Here is a 15,451-nt window from a genome sequence, read left to right as displayed (position 1 = left end):
TCAATCGATTCACAGTCGGGTTCCTACTTACTGCTGGTAAACAGAGGTGTATGTTGTGGAGTAAGGAAACTTGCCTAAGGCTTTGCACTGATATAGCTTAGTAAAAAAAATGACACCAAATCACGGGGTCTAATAAAACTCATCACATCACGATGACCCAAACTCCAATACTTACAGTGTCCCCGATCTTCAGGTCACCGCACTTCCTCTCCCCAGGGCGGGAAACACCATCTTGACACGTGGCTGTCAAGGACAGGTTGATGTCTTCTGGTTGTTCCCATACGGTGAGCTCAACTTTAGACCGGATACTCTAGGCAACAGAGGAAGACAAACACAAGCATTTCAGTATGATCATACTAATAATATAATAATAACACTAATCCCTTCAAAGAAAATAATACTAATTTGGTCACTTCAATCCACCACTGTTTGTGGGACGTTTCTGTGTGCAATTGGCTGCCACATTTAGTTTACAAATATACAGTCAATTCACTTTACAGTATATGCTGTGAAGAGCTTTGAGACTCTCAAAGACGTGATAAGGCGCTGTATCAAATGCAAGGATTATTATTATTATTATCAGAAGAAACAATGGATAAACAGATTCCTCATCAGCTGGAGTCCTGTTGTTTAGTGGTTAGAGCACTCGCCTCGCAAGCGAGAGTATCCAGAGTTCAACTCCCGCCGGGGCGAAATGTTCTCTCCTGCCTTTGCCCTTTGTTATGTGATGGAAGCACAGATTTACTTTCCCAGTGTACGGCAGGCCAGGCCTATTGTGAACAGTCAGGGGCGAAACTGGACACTTTTGTCAGCATGAGTTTACAATTAAACAAATATCATTTCCTTAAAAACAAGACTGATGGAAGCACTCAGTTTCCGTCTGGGGCCTGTTGCTTAACAGAGGGTGAATGAGTTCACCTATAAAGTCAGTAAAGTAAATTAAAATAATAATGAAGGAACTTTGCCCGAGTTTATAAAGGAGGCACGATTCAACATTCATAAAGGTTATGGTCAGGTCATCAATCTGTATATATGATATTATAGCAAGTTGTTTCACCCACAAAATATAAAGTCAATTCACTTTACAGTATATTCTGTGAAGCGCTTTGAGACGTGTCGAAGACGTGATAAGGCGCTATATCAAATGCGAGGATTATTACTGTTACAGTCGAACCTTTTTACAGTGAAATCAAATCAGAGTTGCAGATTGAGCATTACTGACTTTTGATGGAAGTGAGGAAGCAGCCAGTTCAGTTCTCATCAAATAAATATAAACACTCAAAATTCCTATGTGTTTGGCATTAATTCAAAGATGGTTAATCCAGAGATAAAGCCACATTGCTGCTTGTTTAGGTTATGAGAGAATAAGGCAATCCAGAATTGACTTCTGAAAATATTTTTCACATCCAGCATTTTTAACCATCATATTATTATTATTATCATCACATATTTTGTTGGCTTTTTGATAAGCGGTGACGCAAATGACTGTGAATGGTCAAATCATTAGCACAACTACTTGAAAGACACACATATGGCCTATACTGAGTTTCAAAAGCAAAAACATATTTCAAAGCCTTTGCCAATTTGCATCGCCTCAGCTCCTGACAGGTGTTTTTTTTTTCTACAGGTGAATAGGAGACAACTTACACTGTAAGCATTTACAATCAGCTGGATGATATTCTTCGAATCTTTGTCAAGGATTTCCACCGTTGTCCCAGGAATTAGACGAGTGTAATTCTTTGGGGAACAAAGACGTATTTATTGCAGGGGACAGATAAAGTCAAATTGAACGATACGCTCTTTGCACTCTGTAATCGGCATCGGAACACACAGAATATACCTTGTAGAGTATATAGTGGGTCTGGGTCACGGCAAATATCAAATTGATGTTGTTCTCCGCCAGCTTTTCTCCAAGGAGGGCAAGTGATGGGTAATCCTGGGACATGCAACACAAAAGGCAAATTGCTGACAGCATATTTCATGAGGAATTCCCTGGTTTTATGTCTCGGTTGCTTCGATCGTTTCATTAGAACCCTTATCGAGTTCAATTTGACTCAGTTTTTAAGTCTGAACACCAACCGACATCTGCGTTCACTGTGACCCAAACATTAGAGAAAAAAAATCAGACAACTTGAGGCACATTTTCTATGGATAAAAACAGCAACAACTACAGCAAATTACATTTGTATACTGGCTTTCACGTCAGGAGGATGTTCCAAGGCGCTGATAACTAAAGTGCCAGAATAATGCAAATGCGATTAAATTAAAATGAAACTTCCTGGACAATCAAGAACAAGCTGTAGGTCAGATTAAGGCGATTGGTTTAATCTCACCATTTGTGTGGAGGCACTATATTCATAGCTCTCATTAATCTCTTCGAGGTGACATTGCCCATCATTGGGTTGTACCAGGCCACCAAGCTTGCCATCCAGGGCAATGTGAGGGACATCATCTGTTGTGAACACCAGCAAGTGAGAAGCCTCCTTCCGCCAGCCGATTTTTTCCTGAGGAAACAAATGAGGTTACAAGTTGTTGATTACATTTTTTTCAAATAATAAGTTGGTTCCTTCAATCTGCGACTGTTTGTGGGACACTGGCGTGCGCAATTAGCTGCCGCGTTTCACCCACAAAATATAGATCAATTCACTTTACAGTAATATTCTGTGACGTCTCGAAGACGTGATAAGGCACAGTATCAAATGCAAGGATTATGATGATTATTATTATTTGTAAACTTTGGCTGTGGGTAAAAATGGGCAGTTTTAGGATCATTGAAACAATCTCTGCACGATCCATACTAAGGGATTCGGCAAAACACAGAACCATCTAGTCTACCTTTCAGCTAGAATACAGAGAAACAGATCCAAGCAGCACAAGCCTTAGAATTATCCATCTTGCAGTGGCCACTTAACCATTACCCTATGTTTAGTGAAGTAGATTACAGGTTGAAAAGTTTTTGTCTGCATACTCTGTGTGGAAAATGAAGAAACATACATAAACAACGCAGATTTCATTACAGTTCCAGGGAATTTATTGTTTTTCATCTGTTAACAAATGTTTTGGTTTCCCTCAGCAAATAATAGTCACCAGGCACCATCCTCATCTCAAATTCATCATAAAAAAATAATTTTCTCTCAATAAATGTTCCTTTGATTAATATACTGTGGAGTTCAGCGTTGAACATTTTCTGAGCTGACTGACACTGCGCAACTTTAATGAACAATATGTAATCACGTATGCTTCTCATGACGAGTTCATAATCTGAAATTTGTTGGCAATAAATGCATAGGGGACTGCACATCAGCTACTAACAGAAGAGTAGTGCACACATTCCAAGCATAATTTGCAATAACAGAAATCGCTTGCTTGATAGAACTGGGCTCGGGAATTGGTAACGGAAGGTTTATCTTTCCGCGCTTTAAAGAAAATGCAGAATGGTTTTACTGAGGGTGGATGCGGAACAGAGAAAGATGTTACTTAATACAATCCATCTGTAAGGACGAACACCGAGAGAGTGAGAGGGAGAGAAAGAGAGAGAGCTTCTCAAATGTGAATTAAACTATAGAGGTAAAGCAGAAACCACTGAAACAGTTCCCATCCCATCTGAAGTCGTCAATAATTCCAGGGACGAAGGAATGGTAGGACCAAAATCAAGTAAATATGATCCTGAAACCCGGCTTCTCTTCAATTTGATTATTCCTGGGCTAGGAATAATCAATGGCTAATTCCTCTCTCTCTGATTGGTACTGAAAATGTCATTGAAACTGCTTAATAATAATAGTCCTTGCATATGATATAGCACCTTATCACGTCTTTGAGATGTCTCAAAGCGCTTCACAGAATATATTGTAAAGTGTAGTGACCTGGAATTTTTGGGGCAAAATGCGCAGCCAATTCCACACAGCAGTGTCCCTCAAACGGTCATGGATTGAGTGGCCAAATTATTATTACTAATTTACTTATTTGAAGGGATTATTACCCTTGAAAAGTGATCCGCCAGTCGACTAACAGCTGGGTTCCTACGTACTGCTTGGTGAACAGAGGTGTGCGGAGTAAGGAAACTTGCCCAATGTTTTGCCCTGCCTGGGAATCGAAACTGGGTCCTCTCGCATGCGAGGCGAGTGCTCTAACCACTGAGCTACAGGACTGCACAGTGTAGAAGTTATTTGTCTCAAGCTGAACACATAGTTCAAGTTGGAGCCAATGGAGCACATACTTACTATGCACTGCGAGCTCTCCTCTGAACCAGCTGAACATTATGTCACAATAATGCAAGGCAGTTGTCCCAGACAACAAACTTTAACTCAATAACCTTACAAATTACATAGAAAAAAAAGACAAGAGCTGCAATAGACGTACATGTTAAAACCACAACAGATGATCTCTTGGAAGTTTATGGAGCTCTGGATTTTCAAGATGCACAAACAACATCCTGGCTGAAAGAATCAGCAGCAGAAACTGCGCCACGACCCACCATAGCATGGACATTGGTTCTGTAATTAACAGCCAAATATTCTGGACGTGATTTATGAAGGTATTAATCCCTCAACTGCTTAGAAGCTCAGCTCAGCCACGGTTGTTGTCAAATTAAAATAGAATATTTATCTTTCCCCTCTGGCAAAGTTTTTGAGTCTGAGCCCTCACAGTTCAAACTGACAGGCTATTTGGCTGTGGAATGCATCACAGCCAAGCCTATTCCTGTCTTCACCCAATGTCCTAATAATTGCTTTTGCAGCAACTGTAGCTTAGTTATTAGAGCACTCGCCTCGCAAGTGAGAGGACCCGGGTTCGATTCCGGGACAGGGCAATACCTTAGGCAAGTTTCCTTACTCCACACGCCTCTTTCACATCGAGAGAACTAGGTCTAAAAGTGCTTCACAGGATTTACTGCAGAGTGTAGTGAATGTGTATTTTGCAGGCAAATGCTAAATTTATGGGATTAGATCAAATTGGACTGTCGTATCTATTTATGTAGTGGTCAGTGTTAAAATGGAACAGAAGAACATTTGCTATGCGAAAGAAGACCAAGGTCCATCTAGTTCGCCTTCCATCATCCTGGCAGTCACTTGACATGTCGTGTCCCAAACTATAGACTGTATCCCAAGATATTATTTTCTAGCAGAAACCTATCTAATTTATTCTTGAAACAAACAACATTTTCTGCTTCCATCGTCTGTCTCCCTTGGGAGCCTTTCCATCAGTTTACTCCTCGCTCATGGAAGTCGAGTTTCCACAGATTTGTTTTGAGTTTACCCCTTCAGTTGCTGACTGTATCGTCTGGTTCAGGGGTCGAGGGTGTGACTGAATGGGATGCTCACCTTACAGACAGCTGCTTGCAGGATAGCATCAAAGCCACCTTCTGGGGCATCGCGGTTCCTTGACACCAACTGCTTCTGGACTTCTGCGTTGAATTTGTCGGACTTGTCAGTCAGTGACAGAAGGTGCCGGAAACCAAAGGACGGGACACATTGTGGGAATAACTTATACCTGCACCAAAAACACGGGGGAAGGGTCAAGGACAATCTGCCGCTTCATCATTGCACTCAGTTACACACTCTGCACCTGATGTCTGAACTAACAAACGCTGTTGCAGAAACCATCACTGGAACAGAATTAGGAGCAGAAACCACAGCTGATCGTACTTCTAATGCAGAGGCCACTTATAGCTCCCCCACCGCCCCCACTCACTCACTCAACACCAACCAGTTACATGCATACAAAACAATAATAATTTGGTCATTCAATCCACGACTAGGTAAACAGAGGCGTGTGTGTAGAGTGAGGAAACGTGCCTTACGTTTTGCCCTGCCTGAGAATCAGACCCAGTTCCTCTCGCTTGTGAGGCAAGTGCTCTAACCACTGAGCTACAGGACTCCACAGTTCCATGAAATGAGCTTCCAATCGCAAGCCAATGTGAGACAGCGCAGCTCGGAAAGTGGAAGCTGTTCTGTGGGCATTAAATAGCTTACGCAGGATTTTTTTTTTTTACACAATCATCTTCTATTGCTGATCACTGGCCTGTGTGTCATGCTGTACAATGTACATTGATGTCAGATGGAAACCATCATTGGGCTTGTTGTTATGTCCCCAACACTAGGCTTGCCCTGTATTCAATGCCAAGGCTCACACATAAACAATGCACAGTTGAGCACAATGCTGAAGGACTGACGATGCTCACAGAATTGCACCGCAGTTGTAGCAGCAAACACGTCCAGTCTAGACAGGCGTGAATTTCAACCCCATTGTGCAATATCCCACACCCAAAAAGGGGACATTGCCAGAAAAGTCAGATCAAAATATAAACTCGGCAAAATCAGGAACTGCTCAGAAAATGAAAAATACACTGATTTGCCACTCAGGGAATCCTTTCCTTTAACAATGATAATAATAATATAATAATAATCTTTCCATTATTATACAGTGCCTTTTCATGTCTTCGAGACGTCTCAAAGCGCTTCACAGGATACACTGTAAAGTGAAGTGATTGTGTGTTTTGTGGGTGCAACGGGGCAGCCGATTGCGCACAGCAGCGTCTGTCCCACAAACAGTAGTGGACTGAGTGACCGGATAAAATGGTGGATTATTTCCTCACTCACCCTAGACATGGGTTGTTCTGATACTTGGATCCGGTGTATGAAAACGGTGATGTGGGCTTGTCCACAAACGTCCCAAAGCCGAGACGGAAGTTGCTGGTGAGCTTCGCCATCTCCCGAGAGAGTGTAGTGCCCAACACCCGGATATTGTCAAGGTCGTCCTTCATGGAGAGTGAAAGGTCCATCAGGTAGTACAAATCCACCGGGTAATCCTCCACCTGACGCACCTTCATTCGAAACGTGGTCTCTGCATCTGCACAAAGGGGTTGAGAGGGTTAAAAGTTCTTACGTTTTATCTTATCTTATCTTCCTTTTTTAAAAAAGGTTTTGCTTTGCTTTTGTGCACAATTGGCCGCCGTGTTACAGTCCCTCTCGCCCCCAAAAAACACAGTTAATCACAATAATAGGATTATTATTATTACTACATTTTGATTTTCTCAGATCTGAACTCCGATACCAAATTAGTAACCGTATGGCCAATATAAACCAGGTGAAGATAATGGGATTAATCTTTGATTAAACAAGCATAAATACACCACACAAACAGGCTTGGGTGTTGACAAATACTCGAGATTCTTCAAAATATGACGTTAGCCAATTCGGTTTGAACCATAAGCATCTGGCTCAGTGAAGCTGGGTTAATGAGCACTTGGAAATTGTCTGACTGCAGTGACCTGAATGTTACTGTAAGCTATGAAATAAAATGCAGTTAAGCCAGACAAAACTGCCCTGCCTGGATATTAAACAGAATGGTTTCTAAACAGAAGAAGCCAAGTTAACTGGCTTAATAAATGTTTACGAGTTGATCGTTTCCTTCATCTGAACATTGAGGATCTGCCTGTATGTGTACTGCATCACATCATACATTCAAGGAAGAAAGAGCGAAGAGACAAACAACACTGTCAAAAGGTAATCTTCACATTACTTGTATCAAATTATTTTTTGAAAAAAATAATAATAATTTGGACTCAATCCACGGCTGTTTGTGGGACGCTGCTGTGCACAATTGGCTGCCGCGTTTTGCCCTCAACATATTCAGTCAATTCACTTTACAATATATTCTGTGAAGCGCTTTGAGGCATCTCAAAGTGACAAAGCACTATATCAAATGCCAGGATTATTATAATTATTATCAGAGGATCTTAAGACAGAAATGGTCCTTACCTGGCCTTAGACTGAGAGCAATCTTCTGAGGAGTTAGTTGAATAACATCAGATTGTGTGGATCCTGATCCCTTATGGCTGAGAGGAAGTTTCTTTCAATCCGTATACTGCTTTGAGGGCTCTCGATAAATTGCTTTCTGCATCCTCTTTCAATCAAGTTATCCCTAAAGTCACATCTTGAAGAGATGGTTCCCTTGTGGCCAAATTCCTTCAAAGTAAAAATGGAAACAATCAAAAAAAAATGAATCTCAACTCATTTACCGAGTCAACAACATGTGTGGTTCTGTAAAGAAAATATCGTCATTGTCTTCATTTAACTATCAAGAGGGTCTCGGAGCCTGTTCCAAACACCTCAAGAAAATTGGACACTTTGATTTCCCGTTCATGAGCATTTTGTTTGCTTCCTGCAGTTCAGTTTATATTTGAATTAACCAATTGTTATTTTCTGCCCCCAAAAAATATACAATCAATTCACTTTACAGCATATTCTGTGAAGTGCTTTGAGACGTCTCAAAGATGTGGTAAGGCACCTTATCAAATGCAAGGGTTATTGGTATTATTATTATTTTACAGTTGCTTTCGTACACTTGTTTGAGGCTATCTTCCTGCCCAGTGGTGCTTTCACACATCGATCAAGTTGACTGCTTACAGGACAAGAAGGAGATCTGTGGACGGAAGTGTGTTCAGTGCACCCTGAATACAAAAGGAGGGCTTGACACAAAGAGCTGCAGTAAGTGGTACAGCAGCCCAGAGATGTGTAACAGATGCACCATTAATAAAGCCACCAGTGTTTAACAGTCTGCTCGCTGTGTGAAAATGGGTTTATTTATAGAAGAGTTATTTCAGCCCAACTGTCACCCCTGCTGACACCGCAGGTGTGTGTAGACTTGCCGAATCCACCTGTCGAATCTCCCCGCTCCCCTCCCAGGATTCTGTCCGTTACTTTAAATAACGTGAATTGCCTAATGTTCCCCCGTGTATTCCTACCCCACGCTGTTCCACAAAGCCTTACGTTCCATTTCCAGAGCCTCAACCCCAAGCTAAGTAATGTTTGAGACCCTCAACTCCCCCAAAACATAGATCATAAAAAAGTTACACAGATCCGACGCAGACAGAGGCAGCCACAGACTGTGATTAGAAGCCTGAAATGGCAGTAAGATCCTTTGTTGTCCCCATCACTTCCCTAACCTGGCAGAGTGAAGTACACGATAATAATCCTTGCATTTGATACAGCGCCTTGTCACAGTGTCAAGACATCTCAAAGCGCTTCACAGAATATACTGGAAAGTGAATTTGTGGGCAAAACACGGCAGCCAAATTGGGCTCAGCATCCGATTTTACACGGAGCTCTGACCACAGAAATTCTGTTTCAGGGTAACAGATACGAGAGCATTAAAGGTCACATCTGAAACTCGATATCTGATATGCTATAACTGTGAAAACTATTACAGTGGCATCTTAGAAATGATTAATCACGATGCTGTCTGCTTACTTTAGGGAACTGGATTGCACAAGTTAAGCAAAGATGGAATGAATATTTCCTGTCTACAACAATTGCAGCATTGCTTCCACTCCATCAGGGCACATCAATGAGCCACGCAAACAAAAAAGGTTGTGCAGGTTTCAATCCCAGTGTGTGCTGAGTGAACTCAAACTAATCTTAGCAAAGGAGCAGTTGGGGCATAACACAGTCACAAATACCAACTGATAAGTTAGTTGTGTAAGTGACTGTACAATGTGAGTCCTGCAGCTCAGTGGTTAGAGCACTCGGCTCGCAAGCGAGAGGACCTGGGTTTGATTCCCGGCCGGGCGAACCTTGGGCAAGTTTCCCTACTCCAAATGCCTGATGATAATCTCTCAAGAAGAAAAAACAATAATAGTTTAGTCACTTCAATCCACCACTGTTTGTGTACGCGATTGGCTACTGCGTTTTGCCCACAAAATATACAGTCGATTCACTTTACCGTTTATTCTGTGAAGCGCTTTGAGACGTCTCGAAGACATGAAAAGCGCTATATCAAATGCGAGGATTATTATTATTATCATTATTGATTTTTTTAACTACAAGCAACGCTTCAAAGTATAGCCATCTAAACCCATCAATCAAGCGGGTTATGCCCACAAAATATACAGTTAATTCACTTAGGGTTAGGGCAAGGATTATTATTATTATTACTTATTACTGCTCTTATTATTTAAAACCAGATAATAAGAGACACGATACTGGAAACAACAACCTTTTAAAAACTGCTGCGGTTTCTACAATGTTAATCTGCAAAAATCTTTTCCATCGAAAATAATTGGCAGCAGAACAGATAAGAGGGAAAAGAGTCCATTGATCAGGAGAATTACACCCGTGGCGACATTCAGGGGTTTTTAAAACAAAAATACTGCTGGAGCCTGAGACAACCCTACCTCGTCCACACACCAGCCGCAGTCAGGGTGGATAAGCAGGCAATCGCGGCACGAGGTAGCATGTCCACTTGTACACGTGTTGAGACCTTTCGATACAAATACAACACGTTTCCACAGACCAGGCATGTACACAAGTGCAAATAAACATCCTAACTGGCAAATCGTGCCTGTGCAATCCGTCCACGCCTTGGTCACTGCCCGCCCGGACTTATTCCAGTGCCCTCCTCGCTGGTTCTCCCCAGCTCCACCCGACACAAACTTCAATTCATCCACAACTCCGCCGCCCGGATACTCGCCCGCAAGAACCTCCGTCCCCCCCATCACGCCATCCCCTGCCGAGCTTCAAATCCCTTCATGCCCTCGCACCGCCCGGCCAATCTGATCTGCTGCCCCCCCCCCCCAAAGACCTTCCTTTTTAGTTGTGCTTACGGTTACGGTGCTTACGCTGTGTATAACTGCCAACTGTGCAGCACGTGAACACCAAACAGGTTTGGGCTCTTACAAAATGCTGTACTTTTGTCAAATGTCTTACAGATACACACATCACCAGCAGCACACACTCACTCTCACTCTCACACTCGCTCTCACACGCTCGCTCAACAACAACAACAACAACAACTCGGATTTATACAGCGCCCTCCACGCCGGACAGCGTCTCAGAGCGCTTTACAGTAACGGATCCCGGGACCGAGCCAAGGGGGGGGGGGGGGCCAGAGGGAGCGGGGAGCCGGGGGAAGGGGGGGAGCCAGGGGGAGTGCTGGGAGCCGGGGGGAAGGGGGGGGAAGGTGACCAAAGGAGCGGTCGAAAAGAAAGGTCTTCAGCGGAGACCTGAAAATGGGAAGGGAGGGGGTGAGACGAAGGGAGTGAGGAAGGCAGTTCCAGAGCCTCGGGGCACAGGGGCTGAAGGCACGGCCGCCGAGGGTGGAGGGGAGGACTCGGGGGACAAGGAGGAGGCCAGAGCCAGAGGAACGAAGGCAACGGGTACTGTTTTGAGGAGAGAGGAGGTCAGAGAGGTCGGGGGGTGCAGAGGAGTGCAGGGACTTGAATACGAGGGTGAGGGTCTTGAAGTGGACCCTCTCTGGGATAGGAGGCCAGTGCGGCCCGGCCAGGACTGGGGGGGTCAGGGAGCGGAGTGTGGGGGTGGGGGGCCGGAGGGCCAGGACTGGGGGGATTGGGGAGCGGAGTGTGGGGGTGGGGGGGAGGACCAGGACTGGGGGGGTTGGGGAGCGGAGTGTGTGGGGGTGGGGGGGGAGGGCCAGGACTGGGGGGTCGGGGAGCGGAGTGTGGGGGTGGGGGTGGGGGGGGAGGGCCAGGACTGGGGGGGTCGGGGAGCGGAGTTTGGTGCACTCACTCTCTCACACACTCACTCTCTAACACTCACACATAGGGACACAGTCACACAGACAGATACACTCACACACAAACCCACACACAGACACCCACACAGACACCCACACAAACCCACACACAGACACCCACACAGACACCCACACAAACACCCCGACACCCACACAAACACCCACACAGACACCCCGACACCCACACAAACCCACACACAGACACCCACACAAACCCACACACAGACACCCACACAGACAGACACCCACACAGAGATACACACACACACTAACACACTCACTCACTCACTCACAGACTCACACACTCACTCACTCACACACACACACTCAATCACACACACACACTCACTCACACTCACTCACAGACTCACACTCACACACACTCACTCACTCACAGACTCACACACTCACTTACTCACACACACTCACTCTCACACTCACTCACACACACTCCCTCACTCTCACACTCACTCACAGACTCACACACACACACTCACTCACTCACTCAGTCACTCACAGACTCACACACACACACTCACTCACTCACTCAGTCACTCACAGACTCACACACACTCACTCTCTCACACTCACTCCCTCACTCTCACACTCGGTCCCCCCCCTCTCCCTCACCCTCTGGTGAGTTGGGGGCAGTTTGAACCCTCAGAGACTCACCTCTCACATTCTGCGCGAACGGACGGCAAACGGGAGAGAATAGGAACAGATACACCACCGCACTGTGTGTGAGCATCGCTGCCCCCGCGACCCCCCCCACCCCACCCCGACCCCACCCCAACCCCCGGCCCAAACCCGACCCCAAACCCAACCCCAAACCCGACCCCAAACCCGACCCCAAACCCGACCCCAACCCCCGGCCCCAGTCTCGGCCGCTCACAACATGTCCTTCCCTCCCGACCCCCACAGCGCAATCACCAGCGCCTCCTTCCAATCAGCAGCTCCCACTGTAACAGCTGTAACAGCCCTGTAACAGGGGCTGGGACTGTAACAGCCTGTAACAGGGGCTGGGACTGTAACAGGGGCTGGGACTGTAACAGCCCGTAACAGGGGCTGGGACTGTAACAGGGGCTGGGACTGTAACAGCCCGTAACAGGGGCTGGGACTGTAACAGCCTGTAACAGGGGCTGGGACTGTAACAGCCCTGTAACAGGGGCTGGGACTGTAACAGCCTGTAACAGGGGCTGGGACTGTAACAGCCTGTAACAGGGGCTGGGACTGTAACAGCCTGTAACAGGGGCTGGGACTGTAACAGGGGCTGGGACTGTAACAGCCCGTAACAGGGGCTGGGACTGTAACAGCCCTGTAACAGGGGCTGGGACTGTAACAGCCCGTAACAGGGGCTGGGACTGTAACAGCCCTGTAACAGGGGCTGGGACTGTAACAGCCCGTAACAGGGGCTGGGACTGTAACAGCCCGTAACAGGGGCTGGGACTGTAACAGCCCGTAACAGGGGCTGGGACTGTAACAGCCTGTAACAGGGGCTGGGACTGTAACAGCCTGTAACAGGGGCTGGGACTGTAACAGCCCGTAACAGGGGCTGGGACTGTAACAGCCTGTAACAGGGGCTGGGACTGTAACAGCCTGTAACAGGGGCTGGGACTGTAACAGCCTGTAACAGGGGCTAGTGCTGTAACAGCCTGTAACAGAGGCTAGTGCTGTAACAGCCTGTAACAGGGGCCTGGCTCGCTGCGGCCCCCCAACACCCCCCTGTTTACCAGCAGTCAGGAGGAACCCGGTTGTCAGTCGATTGGTGGTATTGCTTTCCGGGGGTTATAATCCCTCAAAAAAATAATAATAGTTATTTGGTCACTCAGTCCACGACTGTTTGTGGGACACTGCTGTGTGCAATTAGTTGCTACGTTTCGCCCACAAGGTATACAGTCACTACACTTTGCAGTAAATCCTGTGAAGCGCTTTGAGACGCCTCCGAGACATGATAAGGCGCTGTATCAAATGCAAGGATTATTATTATTATTATTATTATTACTATTATTATTATACAGTAATTGACTTTGGCCACTTTCATAAGATACAGGAGTTGTGTGAGCTCTGGCACTCGGGGGGAGAATATAAACATATCTACATTCAGATGGGATCTGGATTTGAACAAATCTGATGCACAATAATAATTGTTTTTGATGGCTACAGACACAGAATGTCCAGTTCACAACTCTATTAACACACAATTATCTTACTAGAATTATGAAGTCTGGACACCACCCACGATCAGTACGATAGAATAGCTCCATCTGGTGGGAGTGTAGTTTTAAGGCCAGGTAAGTAATAATAATAATAATAATAATAATCCTCGCATTTGATACAGTGCCTTACCACGTCTTCGAGACGTCTCAAAGCGCTTCACAGCATAGACTGTAAAGTGAATTGACTGTATATTTTTGTGGGCAGGAGCGTCCCACAAACAGTCATGGATTGAGTGACCTAATTATTATTATTACTTTAAGGGATTATTACCCCCGGAAAAGCGATCCGCCAATCGACTTCCTACCCGCTTTCCGTGGGTAACAATCCCTTTTACAACAACTTGGATTTATATAGCGCCCTCCACGCCAGACGGCGTCTCAGAGCGCTTTACAGTAACGGATCCCGAGACTGAGCCAGAGGGAGGGGGCCTGGGGGAGGGGGGGGGGGGAAAGGTGCGGTTGAAAAGAAAGGTCTTCAGCAGAGAGCTGAAAATGGGGAGGGGGTGAGACGAAGGGAGTGAGGAAGGCAGTTCCAGAGCCTCGGGGCACAGTGGCTGAAGGCACGGCCGCCGAGGGTGGAGGGGAGGACTCGGGGGACAAGGAGGAGGCCAGACCCGGAGGAACGAAGGCAACGGGTATTTAAAAAATATACATTCATAAAATAAAATAAAAATTGACGACTTAATCCACGGCTGTTTGTGGGGACGCTGCTGTGCGCAATTGGCTGCCGCGTTTCGCCCACAAAATATACAGACAATTCACTTTACAGTGTGTTCTGTGAAGCGCTTTGAGGCGTCTCAATGATGTGATAAGGCGCTGTATCAAATCCAAGGATTATTATCATCAACTGAACCAGGCCAGCAAACAAACCATGCAATGATGTTTGGGAGTAATGTTGAAACTTATGATTTTTTTTTAAAAAATCGCAAAATATTGTGAAGTGTTTGTCCACAAATTCCACAACAGTATACAAAATTGATATGATTTTGGAGATACAACCTTTATTTTTAAAGTAATTTTCATTCTTATATTACAAGCCTCTGAACCTTACAGCTGTTTCAATAGCGCTACAGATTGTTAGCAAAGCATATTGTATCATCAAGAAAGGAGAAAGACTTATTTAGTTCGTTAGACTGGCGGAATTCGGGATCAATCAGTACCACTTTACGACATAATTTGGTAATGTAATATGAAAATGATTTAATTGATATATGAAAGTCACACAAATCAAAAGTACATCTCAGCTGGGCTAAGAGGTGGAAGTTTGAATTCAATGGAGCAGTTCAATAAGCAATCGATTCAATGTAGAAGTTCAATAAACAATCAGTAGCAACAAATGACATTTACACGGAGCCTTTCACATCGGGAGGATGTCCCAAGGCCCTGGACAGTCAGGGATTTGGACCTGAGCTGGGAGGGGGGGGGGGGGGGTGGGCATCAGGAGGGGTGGAGAGTAGGGGGTAGGAGGGTAGCTGAAGGCGCGGTCGAAGAGGAGGGATTTGAGACGTGCCTTCAAGGAGGCCAGGGAGGGAACGAGATGAAGGGACTATGGGATGAAGTTCCAAAGGGTGGGGGCAGAGAGGCTGAAGGTCCGACTGCCGATGGTGGGGCGAGCCAGGTTGGGGACGTGGAGCAGGCCAGAGCCCACCGAGCGGAGGGAGTGGACAGGTTGATGTGATGTTAACAGGTCACAGAGGCTAGGAAGC

At 45.6% G+C, this 15,451-nt stretch overlaps 1 protein-coding gene across 1 annotated transcript in view; it reads right to left on the bottom strand.

Annotated features, from left to right (window-relative positions):
• Positions 1–12,309, bottom strand: part of LOC103176393 (integrin, beta 5) — a 36,540-nt gene extending 24,231 nt beyond the window's left edge. Inside the window, 10 exon segments of the mRNA XM_007889888.2 lie at positions 176–310; positions 1,648–1,737; positions 1,841–1,936; positions 2,334–2,504; positions 5,319–5,487; positions 6,597–6,846; positions 7,758–7,853; positions 7,856–7,964; positions 10,172–10,257; positions 12,202–12,309. Of these exon segments, the coding sequence (XP_007888079.2) occupies positions 176–310; positions 1,648–1,737; positions 1,841–1,936; positions 2,334–2,504; positions 5,319–5,487; positions 6,597–6,846; positions 7,758–7,853; positions 7,856–7,964; positions 10,172–10,257; positions 12,202–12,277 (1,278 nt within the window). The 5' untranslated portion in view covers positions 12,278–12,309.
• Between the last annotated feature and the right edge of the window lie 3,142 nt (positions 12,310–15,451).

This window comes from Callorhinchus milii, unplaced genomic scaffold (genome assembly GCF_018977255.1).
Source record: "Callorhinchus milii isolate IMCB2004 unplaced genomic scaffold, IMCB_Cmil_1.0 Scaffold6, whole genome shotgun sequence".
Taxonomy (NCBI): Eukaryota; Metazoa; Chordata; class Chondrichthyes; order Chimaeriformes; family Callorhinchidae; genus Callorhinchus; species Callorhinchus milii.
This window is presented reverse-complemented; position numbering and strand designations above follow the sequence as displayed.